This window comes from Sinocyclocheilus anshuiensis, unplaced genomic scaffold, assembly GCF_001515605.1.
Source record: "Sinocyclocheilus anshuiensis isolate Anshui unplaced genomic scaffold, SAMN03320099.WGS_v1.1 scaffold26, whole genome shotgun sequence".
Classification (NCBI taxonomy): domain Eukaryota; kingdom Metazoa; phylum Chordata; class Actinopteri; order Cypriniformes; family Cyprinidae; genus Sinocyclocheilus; species Sinocyclocheilus anshuiensis.
This window is the reverse complement of record NW_015544143.1, coordinates 818,615-832,467: the sequence shown is the minus strand read 5'-3', so window position 1 is coordinate 832,467 and position 13,853 is coordinate 818,615. Positions and strand designations below refer to the sequence as shown.

Here is a 13,853-nt window from a genome sequence, read left to right as displayed (position 1 = left end):
TGTGTGTGTGTGTTCACTGCTGTGTGTGTGCACTTTGGATGGGATAAATGCAGAGCACTAATTCCGAGTATGAGACCCCAAGTCACTTCACTCTAAATCTCCACTTCAACTTCGCTTTTATAAATTCAGTGTGATGAAAAATTATATTCAAAATCCCCAGTGTAAAAAACCTTTAACTCCAAGATGTCAACAAAATGTAAAGTGTTCACACTTCTGTTCTGGAAATGTAAGCAAATTAGTGCATTTTTAATTAGATAATGCCTCGATTGCAAATCAATTCCAAAAACTTGTATTACATAAGAATTGAATTAATGTACTGCGAATATTCCACTGTAGAAGTATGGTGATATATACTACTAACAATTTTTACCATATTCACCTGTAGTGTTTTGCCTTAAAAGCTATGACCCTAAAGCTGACATTTATGAGCTTTAATGAATAAGACTACAAAATAAACATGGCATCTGCAAAGACAACTTAGACTAAGACAACAAAGACAACTGACTAAACCTAGTGCTGTTTATCACCTTTTTGGTGAAGACATTTTTGTTCTCCTGGACGTGTTTGTACCACACAGACTTCAGAACAGAAGCGAAAGGTGTCACACCAATACCAGCACCGACCAGCATCACAACTTCATAACGAAAGACATCCTCACTGGCCGTCCCAAATGGCCCATCCACAGCCACCCTACACAGAGAAAAACAGACATTATGCACAGCAAACTAGCAAACTGTACATCCTTTGCAGGACGTTCCAAAGGAATAACTGAGCATTGTGTTGTTCACTTATCATGTTAGTATTTGTATTCTTTCAGTTCTCTACTGCAGGAGGAAGAAATTAGGAAACACATAAGGAGAAATAGCAAGAAAAATTCACTCATGTTGAAATCAACACATTGCTACCATCTTCTCAGACAGAAACCCGGTCTCTCCACACTTCTCTTTTTCTCAACTATGATTGTACACTCACATCCCTTTTTTACACATGTATTTTCCCATTTTACAAGTGAGACTCGCAAGTACTATTAAAAGCACCACATCTGTGTTATTCAAGAAACGAACCTGACATTAAAAAATACAGTTCTTTTTATCATCATTAATTCACCCTTATGTGATTCTCCTGAAGATAGATGATGATGTTTTAAAGAAAATTCTTGTCCATACAATGAAAGTCAATGGGGTCCAAAACAACATTGAAATTCATACAGGTTTGGAACAACATGAAGGTGAGTAAATGCTGACAGAATGTTCATTTTTGGATGAACTATTCCTTTAAATTACTCATCTGTCACTTTAATCTTACTTTGGTAGTGTCCAAGCATCCATCACCACGGTTTTGTCACCTCCACAGGCCGTATAAAGGGCTTGTGTCCAATCTCCAACAATTCGGATATGCACGCTTAAGTGGTCTTCCTCCGGGGCAGAGGTCAAGGTAAAGGGATGCCACTCTAGCTGAGAGATGGACGGGCACTGGATGAAAACATACTGACCGACCTCCATCTTAAAGCCCTTCTTCTTCATCTGCAGCTCAAGGGTCTTAGATGGGTGCATCACTACCTGTAAAGTGACGTAATACAGTAAGAGAGGAAGAAATCCATTGGTTGCTAATCAAATTTTGACTGACTAACCTTGGTGATAACCACTTTCTGCTGTGAGCGATAGAAGCGCACCAGTCTCTCACATACATATAGAATCATGGGTCCAACCACCCACTTCCATGTCTGTAAGAGAAAGTTTTTGAGATGCATCAAAATGATTAAAGAAATGCTAGATGTATTTGTCATTATATTAGGATATACCATCGGAGGATTCCCAGCAAAGACAGGTTCTGGGCAGTTGGTGCCATTTTTACCCCACGTCTCGAACTGGCTGTGACATTCATCTGGGTTGTGCACTTTTACACTTTCTAGAGTCTGGCCTCGCACAATACGCCTACACAGAAACACACACACTGGTATTGCATAAATAATGCATGATAATTCTCTTGCTAGCATTATGTGTCTGTCAACGTGTATTATGACTGAGATATGTCATGATGCTTCAATAAAGGCTGCTAGAAAACCTGCCTTTTAATAGCTTAAAACTGTACGTCTATCTATGAGTTCACTGGCATGAATGAGCAGATATGGGTGTTTTCAAATCATCCCTTCTTAGCATTGAGGAGAAGGCACGCAAGAGGGATTGTGGAATTGACAGTGGAGTTGTGCAAGCGGAGAGCGCAAAAAAGTTGAGAATTGCCCAACTTTATACAGTACAAACAATACAAAGAAAAAGCATAGCATCTAATCTCTGTGAGTGACACCTGTCAAAAACATTCCAAAATCTGGCGGATTCAGTGATTAAATCTAATCCAGCCCACGAGTAAAATTACTATTTTTTAATTCAGATGCAGTTTGCATGCTTTCATTCTGGCACAACACAAATGTGTATCAAGTTGATAATGTACGTACACTACTGTTCAAAAGTTTGGTTTCACGTGATCCTTCAGAAATCACTTAATATGCTAATTTGATGCTCAAGAAACATTTCCTATCATCAATGTTGAAAACAGTTATGCTGCTTAATATTCTTGTGGAAACATCTGCGATACATTTTTTCAGGATTCTTTGACGAATAAAAAGTTCAAAGGAACTGTGTTAGATCCAACTCGTCTTTACTGTCATATTTGATCAATTTAATGCATCCTTGCTCAATGAATGTATAGAAGAAATTATTTAGATGTATTAATGCATTTGTTTATTCAAAATAAGTTCATTTCAATTAAACACAGTTTTAGTTTTGATTTATAATTAAAAAAATGTTTTGAATATGAATTGATCTAAACCCTCACCCGACTCCATGAAGCACCAAACCAATGAAAAAGAGGATGAACAGGTGATGGGTGAACCAGAACACCTCAAAATATGACCTTCTGATGACCTCCATGGAGGAGGTGATGATGAGGATGAGGGCGAGGGTGATGACCACCCCTGTCAGTCCTGCTATAGTAGTAAACATCACTATGGTTGGGTTCTGGGAAATCACAAATACAAAAATGACAACATAAAACATTACTCAAAATGTTTTACATTAAACACATCATTACATTAAAAAGAAACAAAGATAAAGTAGTTTGCAAAAATCAAAATAGTGCAATTTCAGACTACCATTACACTACCATTCAAATGTTTTGGGTCAGCAAGTTTCTTTTAAATGAATACTTTTTATTCAGCAAGGACATATTAAATTATTTAAAAGTGACCATTTATAATTCTGCAAAATATTTCTATTTCAAATAAACTATGTTATTTTGAACTTTTGAGCTGAATCCTGAAAAAAAACTATCACAGTTTTCACAATTGCTAATAATAGATGTTTCTTGAGCACCAAATCAGCATATTAGTATGATTTCTGAAGGATCATGGGACACTAAAGACTGGAATAATGACTGCTGAAAATTGAGCTTTGCCATCACGGGAATAAATTACATTTGAAAGTATATTAAAATAGAAAACAATTATTTTAAATGGTAAAAACTTTTGAACGGTAGTGTATATAGAGATAGTGTGTAGTTGTAAAATAGGCATCATTTATTTAATTTTATGTTATTTATTAATTTATTTATTTTGCCCTAAGCCCACAAAATTGTTCAAATATGTCATAGCTGCTCTCAATAGCAGCTATGAATACAGTAGATCTTTTTATATCAGTCATAGGAAGTATGTGTTGATTGTATTTCAACATGGCACTATACATGTTTTGTTATGATCATGGGCTTCTCATCCCCTCAATGTTCTATTTCTGGCTATTGTCCACTGGGTCATCAAAGCAACACCATGGCAACAGAATTTTTGTAATCATGTGATCATAACAGCGGCAGCAGCATGATGGTTATTTGATGTAACAGTGGGTGGAAGTGAGAGGTTATCCTACGGTGCTGAAGGGAGATCAGTTGGAGGTTCCTTGCATTATGAATGGGGTGCTGCTTCAGAATCAGTGTTTTAAAGGGAAATTCTGCTAACACTGAGACTGTGAAAGTTATACACAAACGTGAGCGACTGAAATGAGTTAAAACCTTACAAAACCTGTCTGGAAAGACTCACCGTCTCATTGGTTCTGATAGGATTCAGGTAGGATCTATTGTCATTGTTGCCCATCTGAGAAAGCACGTAAGGCAGGTAACTGCTGTTGATCATAAGCTGGGAATCCATGAATCTCTCAAAGTTGAACAAGTGCGCTATGATGTGGATGGCTGGAAGAATATGCAAGGCTTACAGTAATTTATCCATAAATATCAAAAATACTCTCAGAAAAAAAAGCTGTCACTGAGGTGGAACAAGGCACATATTTGTACCTTGTATATCCCACAAAAGTGAAAGTGAAAGTGACGTGACATGTGGCCAAGTATGGTGACCCATACTAGGAATTAGTGCTCTGCATTTATCCCATCCTAAGTGCACACACACAGCAGTGAACACACACACACTGTGAACACACACCCGGAGCAGTGGGCAGCCATTTATGCTGCGGCGCCCGGGGAGCAGTTGGGGGTTCGGTGCCTTGCTCAAGGGCACTTCAGTCATGGTATTGAAGGTGGAGAGAGTGCTGTACATTCACTCCCCCCACCTACAATCCCTGCCGGTACGAGACTCGAACCCGCAACCTTTGGGTTACGAGTCCGACTCTCTAACCATTAGGCCACGACTTCCCCGTAAGGTACATTTTAGTAATATAAAAGTACATATTATTATCTTTTGAAAGGGTGACAATTTTGTGCCTTTTTTCTGAGAGTGTATGCAGGACATTTAGTTGAGATTTGAGGGTTTTGGGGAAAGATTTTGAAAACTGAAAAAAATTAAAAGTGTAAATTAAGTGAACGTGTCTTTCTTACTGTACCTGTGTGGAAGGCAATCATGTAGGCCACTAGTTTGTGGAAAGTAAGGTTTCTGTCCAGCTGACGGGCTGCAGTGCGGCTACAGTACTGTGAACACACACCATTAATGAGGAGATTCAGGCTTTTTCATTTTTGGATAAGTCTTTCACTTTCGCTCTGTTGCTCCTTCCCTGACCTGTATGGATCCGCGCAGGAACGAGAGCAGGTTTCTGCAGACGGGCAGCAGGATCAACATGCAGTTAAAATTCAGACATGCAGCTGGAGCTCTGGCCCATGAGAGAGCATGCTGAGTGAGAGGGAGAGTGAAAATAAGCCAGAGACACGGGAAAGTTTCATTTCCTATTTTAAGCTCTGAACAATATATTCACTAATGCATTAAAAAACGGTACTTAGAGCTATAATGTAACAATATAGGCCAACATATAAACATTGTACTTTTCTAAATTCTGAGTAGAATCTAACAATACACTAGCAGAGTGAAATATACAAATATGAAATTATATTAACAATATAATTTAATATAATTAATACTTGAGTGTCTTGATATTATATTTAACTCCACAAATTATTCCAATTACAAATTATACAGCATAAATTAAAAAAAGCACACTAACATCAATATAATAATTTACAAAAAAAAACCACAATCATTATATTTATTTATACATTATTGAATAAATTAATTGTTTAAAATGTATAAATGATTTGACACTTACCCCAAGGATGACTCTAGTATAATAGTATCTTTCAATCAGAAATGCCAAGTAAAAATACACAAAGAGAAACACATTGATGCCAAGCCATACCAGCTGAAAAACAGAATGAAGGGTGTTTGAGAAGTTTTGCAGACTGATGAAGTAATTATATAAAGTATAGAGCATCAAAAGTATCTCTGTTCTTCAGTATGTTTAACAAATAAAAAATAATGTGCCAAACCCACACACACACACAAAGTAATTGAAAACAATTAAGAACTTTAAAACCCAAAGATAATAAAGATTTTAAAAGAATTAAAAAGTTAATTCAGTTTAAAAAAACAAACCTAAAAGCATAGCTTACAATAACAAAAATGGATAGTCCTTCATTTGCAGCAAAGTTTCCCATGATGTTGAGCTGTGTAGAAAGAGAAGATCAAGTGAAGTGAGGATGAAAGATTTCGAAGAAAGCCACAAGACAAAAAGGGATATGGTATATAAAGCAGAGAAGCAAATCAGGAAATATTGTCACAACTGTGAGCCCATCAGAAAATATCAAGCAAAGCTCCTCAACCTGAAGGGGATGGTCAGATGATCGCTCAGTTCTCTTCCTGCTTTATAGTCAAGCCTGTCATTTAGTTTTGAGTAAAATATTAGTTGTTGTAGTGTCAAAACTGATATGGTTATATGATTTAAATAATTTTCCTGCATTTGCTGCAATCTTTCTCTTGAACATTTATAACTGTAAATGGGTTTTAACTTAAGTTATCAGAAAACAATGACAACTGACCTCACACATAGACATAAATACAAAAAGAAATGTTTCTAAATAAATAACAAGGAAAACTGCAAAAGAGAAAATCAATAAACCATGTGTACTTTCATGCACAAAATATCATTCTCCTTTATTATTATTATCATTATTATTTTGTATGGGTTTAGCTGACAGTTGCACATATCAAAAGCAGTGAAGCGCTCTGAAGGACTGAAGGACACGTTTTGAGGGAGTTTCCAGATGTAACCTGATCACAAAATCTTGCAGAATGAATAAACTCAAACCATTCATCTCCCCACAGGGGGGCAGTAAAGTTAGAATACAATCATCTAATGCCCTCAATGAAAATAATGACTTTTTTTTTTTTTCACTTTTCACTTTTTGTATGAAAAATCTGAATAATGTGCAAAAGAGGTCCCCAGATAAGACAAGTGCAAAACAGGAGTGTAAACAAGGAAAGAAAAAACAATCAATTGAATCATTCTTTGCAGGATTATGAAGGTCCTGGCAACCCAAATGCAATTCTCACAATCCAAAAGTCCTTGAAAGCAATTCTGAATTGCTTGAATTTAGGCCATATGTAATCATATGATAGGACACAATCATATGACCAATCAGGACTAATTTCAGTCTTATACGCCGTATGAGCAGAGCAATAAGATAAACTAGAAGAAAGTATTAATGATGACCCTGAGAGGTTGTCAAACATTTTTCAGAAAGCAATGGCCTCAAGGTGATGGAAAAATCAACAGCTTATAACTCAAGCAAATACAATTTTTTTTTAATAAATCTGCTTTAAATAATCCAGACACAGAGACAGCGTAGAAGCTATGACATTAATCAAACCAACACCGAACGAGGGACAAAGCGCTCCCACATCACGACAAAAGCAGCGGTTTCATCTTGTTAGGGAATTTCACATGCACTTCAGTGGAACATGCTGGCTCGTAGGCCTTGTAAACAAAACAAGTATAAGTATATTCATCTCAAAGTTCAACAAATGTCGACTTTTACATTCCACCATTAAGTATCAAGGCAGAAATCCGCAAGAGAAAATATTTAATATAAGAGAGCTGTTTTTGTCCATGCAATGAATATCAGTGAGGTCCAAAACAACATCAGAACCCGTTAACTTTCGTTGTACAAAAAAACTTCAAGATGTGCTTTGCTCACACTGCGCCGCACAAACTCTGCCCGATGTCCCCTTTGGTAGCGCAGGGTGGATTGTCTCCAACGTCTTTCCCTGGTGGCTTGGTCCTCATGGAGCCAGACTGGGAAAGCGTCCCACGGAGCAGGCAGAGGGATCCACAGCACTCCCAAAAGCCCTGGGCTGGACTGGATGAGAAGAGTTGCCTGCAAGGGTGGTAAAACTGGTAAAAGAGCAACATAAAGAACACAGCTGTGGCATAACCCAACAACAGCGATAGTTCTAACACGGGGGCATCCACCCATTGGTAGAACTCAGTCCGGTGGACGTACCACATCAAAGTCAGCCCCGTGTTCTCGACAAAACGAAGGGAATAATACACAGCGAGGCGCCTCCATGCCTGACCCTTATCAATCAGGTCAGGGTCGTCCAATCTGAGCTGAACGGCAGACCAGCAGAACACGTTGATGCCGGCGTACAGGAAGGTCAGCATGCAGAGGACAATAGTGGTCCCGACACGGGTCAATGTCTTCTCGATGTTCTCTGGGAATGGAGAGCGGCTGCTCCAGAAGAGAACCCACGGGTGCAGAAAGAACAGCACGAAGTTGGCCGACACCACCGGAAGCACCCATACCTTCATCGCAGAGCTGAAGAGGACCAGAACAGCCACGCGTGTGGCGATCTCGAACCCTCGCCACAGAAACACACACAGGTATGCCAGTGGACGCACGGAGACTTCATAATCATCGTAACGTATCTTAATGGCGAGAATATTGCAGCGTAGGGCTCCGTATACAATTGAGAGAAGGGAAATGACCATCAGTGTACCTGGCAGAGAGCAAAAAGAGTGAAACATGATCACATTAAATCCAATACAAACATACTTGTGGTAAAAAGCAACTGAAAGCTTTTGCATTAGATAAGTGGATTTGGAATAAGCCACTCTACTGTGTGTGGAGGCCCAAACATGCAGAATTTGTTTTTTTTGATACCAAGAAATTACTTCATATCTCTCTCATTTCCAAGTTGGGCTCAGAAAATAAAAATAAATGAATGCATAAATAAATATGGAAATAAATACATGTGGGAATAAATAAATATAAAAATGCATAAATAAATATATAAATAAATGTAAAAATTAATGACAGAAAAAAAAACTAAGTTAAATAAAATACTGAAAATAACACCAAGGGAAAAAAAGTGTTAAAAATAAATTCAGGACTAAATTCAATGAAAAATTAATTGTATTTGTTTTATCAAGTCATTTATTTATTATTATTTTCATTTGGTTTAGGGCCTCCATTACTGTGGTACACAACATGTTGCCATTCGGTTACATAATTTACTATGTTGTTTACTATTGTTGTTTAGTAATAAAGGATAACAAAAGCAGATACCCCGAAGGCCCAAATCCACCAGTAGTGCAAACATATGGCCTCTATCAGCCTTCCATCTGATCTAAAGTCAGTCACCGTTTCTTTACTCTATGCCTTATGGGTAATGGGGTCAGACTGATTTACCGTCCATTATGATCTTCCATCTGCAATACTGCTTTCAAGGATAGACTGCAAGGTTGTCAACACATTCCTCATGCAGAGCGGATGACTACATATCTGCGAGGCAGAGTTCGTTCTATCATTCAGTGTAGATGGGTGACAGTTGATGGGTGCTAAAATGCTAAAATCCTAAAACTTCACTTCCAGGTTTAAAAAACACTATGTTTTTTATTAGTTATTTTTACAAGAAATGTTAAGGCTTTTTGTTTAGTTCCAGGTTTACAAATAATAATAATAATAATAATAATAATAAAAAAACTATATATTGGCTGTCATGATCACCGGCTGTGCCCCGGTTGTCCACTAGAGGGCATTCCAGCCCAGACTGTTTCTGCCTCACAAACTACATGTCCCATAATCCTTTGCCCAGTCTCATCAGCACTCATTGTTTGCACCTGTGTCTTGTTAGCATTGTTAGCTCACCCTATAAAAGCCGGCTCTCTCGGTTATTCTTTGTTAAATCTTGAATGTGTTAACAGGCTGTGATAGACTGTGGATTCCAGCATGCCCTACACTGAGGATCGTGAGGGAGTGAGCCTTTCTACAAGATGGCTACCAGTCCAGAACCTCTCCACAAGATGGCTACCAGTCCAGAGCCTCTCCGTAAGATGTCTGCCATACCAGAGTCTTCAGCCGTCATGGATGCCACGCCAGTGACGCGCCGGTGCAAACAGCAGGCATCCTGGTGGTCTCAGCGCTCTCAAGCCCGGCAATCTCCAAGGTTCTGCTGCCCTTTCAGTAATGGAGGTTGCCATTTTGTGTGTCTGGGCTATACGCACTTCTGAGGCGGCGGCATCCGCTCCAGTCCACGAGTCCGCACCAGAGCCCGCTCCAGTCCACGAGTCCGCACCAGAGCCCGCAGCCTGTCCTGGCACGGCCACAGAGACAGTCTTTGAACTCAGTCTGCCCTGTCACAGCCAAGAAGGCCGTTCCTGAACTCCTCAGCTCCATGTCATGTGCTCCACCGTGGGGATCTTCGGTCCCTTCTCTGCTGTGGTGGTCTTCTGCTCTGCCCTGGTCCTCCTCCGCTCCACCTCTCTTCTGCACTTCTCTGACCCTTTGAGGACCGTCTGGAAGCCGCTCCTTAGGAGGGGGGCTATGTCATGATCATCGGCTGCGCCCCTGTTTTCCACTACAGGCCATTCCACCCTAGGCTGTTTCTGCCTCACGAACTACATGTCCCATAATCCTTTGCCCAGTATCATCAGCACTCATTGTTTGCATCTGTCTCTCATTAGCCTTGTTAGCTCACCCTATAAAAGCCTGGTTCTGTTATTCTTTAAGTCTTGTATGTGTCAGTACTGCCTTTCTAAGCCTCGTTTCCTGGTTCTCCCTTGTCTTGGTCCCTGGTTTTATTTCCCTGCCTGTTTTGGATTAACCTTTTGCCTGTGTTTTGTGCTCTTGTTATTGTTTGGACTGATTGCCCGTGTTATCACCTTTGCCTGTTTTTGGACTTTGTGGATTAACCCTTTTAACAGATACTGCATCTGGATCCTCAACCTTTGTGTACCTGTGCAGTTTAATGACATTGGCAATAAAGGTTGGTTTTTATTTATTTTTTTGAAATATCCTAAAACTTTTAGTTCCTAGTCTCCAAGTAATGTTAATAAAAAAAAAAAAACATATGCAGTGTGTAAAAGTATGAGTAGTATTTAGTCTTAATCTTTAGTTCCAGGTTTGAATAAAGATTTTTCAATGCACTGTAGTTTCAGACTGTTAGCCCTCCCTATACATTGGCAGAGTATGTTGTTAATTAGTTCTTTTCAGTGTCTTTTTTTTTGTGTGTAGGGTGTCTGGATATTTCATTAAATGAATTTGTCTGAGGTTCAGTTAATAATTTGTCTGTTGCGGGCTGCATGTACGGTGTGAAAACTTGCTCTCTATTTTAGCTGATATTCTCAGAAACAAAGTGTGCGTTCTTGAGATAACAAGAGGAAATAGAACACCAGTAGAAGTAGTTTCAGAGGCATTAGATGTAACTCAAGCATGTGTGTAGAATGTGTCACTGATGGGAGCTTTTTAAATTTAGATGGGTGCCACAGGCAGCAGTTCCATGTTTATAGGACTTACAGAGAGATTATTCTATGGAGAAAACTTGGAGAATATGTAAAAAGAGACTGCCCAGATCATACCGGTTGGGTGAAAATATGATATGCCTCAAAGATATAAAAACCAATTGTTCTTCCTAACATTTAACACTACAGATGTGGTGGAGAATGCGGGAAATGACTAAACGTATTAACAGTGAAACTCAAAAGCTTGCAATGCTCCACTTTGGGAGTTGTACTTCACAAGACCAGATAACAAAATGAAAACAAAGCAGGAATAAAAAAATAAGTCTTAGTTATGCTCTAGAAACCCTTAAGATGATTTAAGAATTCGTTCTCATTCTGAAAATGTAACCGTTGGATGTTTTGATTTCTAAGAGTCACAGGAACTGGTATGTACAGTTGGCTGCTCATTACTTCTAAATAAAGAGTATTCATGTTGAAGAGACTTATTTTCTGATAACTGTCTGACTGTACATTATCCCAACTATTACATGACTACTTAAAGGAAATAGTTTAATTAGCTTACTTAAAAAGCGCAGAAAGACTGAACATGACCACAGCTATGTAGGAAACCGTCTTCTTGGATAAGCGGTCAGTTGCCATAGGCAACAGTCATTGTTCTGAAATATCTGACCAATAAATCTCTCAACCAATCAGAATCAAGTATTACGGACGGCCATAAAAGCAATTACATTATGGCACTAAGCTTTCGGTTTTCTAAAAGCCTTTATTAACCCAGTCTGTCTCCTGCAGCGCTCTATTTTAGGTGTGTCAGAATGTACTTGATACTGTTCAGTGTGTGTGTGTGTGTGTGTGTTCTAACCTCTACCGATGGACACCCCTTTCTGCAGCACACAGATGTAGAGCTGCAGCGTGAGCTGGGGTGCAGAGCCCAGGAAGGCCTGTATGACCGAGGTCCTGGCGAAAGCGGCCCGGTGGGTGACTAACTTCCCCTCCGCCTGCCCCACTTCCTGCTCCACCTCCTCAGTCTGCCCTTCCCGGGGCATCTGCTTCTTACGGGTGATGGTGACATACGGCTCCTCCACCTTTCCAGCACTACCATAGATACAGAAGGCATCCAGGCACCTAAAAGAATAAAACTGAGTTTTACTGTTTGAATAAATGAGTGGTTAAAATCCAAGGTTTAATAAATAGTTCTATCTATCTATCTATCTATATTCTCTTTAGAAATGTACTAAAACATATGTATATTTCTAAACGTGGATTATTTGTGCAATAAATTTATTGTAGTTAAAATAAATAACATGTATTGCCATAGGTTATATTTTATTAATAATAATAAAAAAATAGTTATATATCTTTTTAAATTATAGTTGAAAACATAATCTATTGCCTTGGGTTATTTTATCATTAATAAAATTAAATTAAAATTAAATTAAAATTGCTCTGTACTTTTTTTTTAATTACAGTTGAAAGAAACAGCAATGTTGCCTTTGGTCATTTTTATTACTATATATATATATATATATATATATATATGCTGGATTGGCTGCAAATGTCCCATAAATGTTGGATTCTAATTATAACCATCCTCCATGTCACAACAGACCATGTCACAGTTCAGAGAATTGCACTCAATCCAATGAAAGCTCACCAGCATAGTTCTAGCTTACCCGAGGACAGCTTTTATAAGGCCTCAGTGGGCGATCTGTCCATCTCATTCATTTAAAATGCAGAGGCTAGGTCTTACAGGACTGGTAGTAGGTGCCAAAGTTTGAGTGAGTATTTCCTATTCCAAACCTTGACAACAGCCTTGCTATTTTATAAAAATAGGGTGCAGGCAACCTTGATGACAATGTGACGGATGAGAGTGTGTTAAGAGAAGGCCAAGAGAGCCTTCATAGGCCATTCACACTAATTCAGTGAAATAAACAACTGAATTATGCATGAATCACACAGGGCTGAAACACTGCTGGGCTTTATCTGAATGAGCTGGTCCAGGTCACGTTGCTAAACTGTACTATTAGAGAAGGCAATATCAATGCTTCAATTATGCACATGGTCAATGCAAAAACACACGGACCGATAGAGATGGAAAAGTTCACTGTGAGGCCTGGACTGGAATTGAAGCTGTCAATAACACCAATATCTACACTAATAAATAATTTTAGGCCACAAAATGTCCATAAATGGCTTGTGGCATAGTACATGGAAAACAAATAACAGTTTGAAGTGTGCCTTTTAAAAGGAGTGTAATTACACGGAAAGAAAAGCTCCTACAGTAACATCATTTACAAATCATTTACAAACATAATTTCGCAATGGGTACCTTTTATGTACCCCATGCATTAATTTAATTTGTACACATTTTGATAAAAGTATTTTGTATTTTCTCGCGCTCTCTCAATATATACTGAACAAAATTATAAACGCAACACTTTTGCTTTTGCCCCCATTTTTCATGAGCTGAACTCAAAGATCTAAGACTTTTTCTATGTACACAAAAGGCCTATTTCTCTCAAATATTGTTCACAAATCTGTCTAAATCTGTGTTAGTGAGCACTTCTCCTTTGCCGAGATAATCCATCCACCTCACAGGTGTGGCATATCAAGATGCTGATTAGACAGCATGATTATTGCACAGGTGTGCCTTAGGCTGGCCACAATAAAAGGCCACTCTAAAATGTGCAGTTTTATCACACAGCACAATGCCACAGATGTTGCAAGTTTTGAGGGAGTGTGCAATTGGCATGCTGACTGCAGGAATGTCCACCAGAGCTGTTGCCTGTGAAT

The 13,853-nt window shown here is 38.8% G+C and overlaps 1 protein-coding gene across 1 annotated transcript in view; it reads right to left on the bottom strand.

Annotated features, from left to right (window-relative positions):
* The window catches only part of LOC107695080 (cytochrome b-245 heavy chain-like), a 13,717-nt gene extending 1,780 nt beyond the window's left edge, over positions 1-11,937 (bottom strand). Inside the window, exons 1-11 of the mRNA XM_016494883.1 lie at positions 11,923-11,937; positions 5,935-5,988; positions 5,592-5,684; positions 5,051-5,161; positions 4,878-4,962; positions 4,085-4,233; positions 2,833-3,014; positions 1,802-1,934; positions 1,631-1,723; positions 1,306-1,559; positions 528-690 (exon numbers count right to left, since the gene is read on the bottom strand). Of these exons, the coding sequence (XP_016350369.1) occupies positions 528-690; positions 1,306-1,559; positions 1,631-1,723; positions 1,802-1,934; positions 2,833-3,014; positions 4,085-4,233; positions 4,878-4,962; positions 5,051-5,161; positions 5,592-5,684; positions 5,935-5,979 (1,308 nt within the window). The 5' untranslated portion in view covers positions 5,980-5,988; positions 11,923-11,937. The remainder of the gene's footprint in view (positions 1-527; positions 691-1,305; positions 1,560-1,630; positions 1,724-1,801; positions 1,935-2,832; positions 3,015-4,084; positions 4,234-4,877; positions 4,963-5,050; positions 5,162-5,591; positions 5,685-5,934; positions 5,989-11,922) is intronic.
* Positions 11,938-13,853: the final 1,916 nt, after the last annotated feature.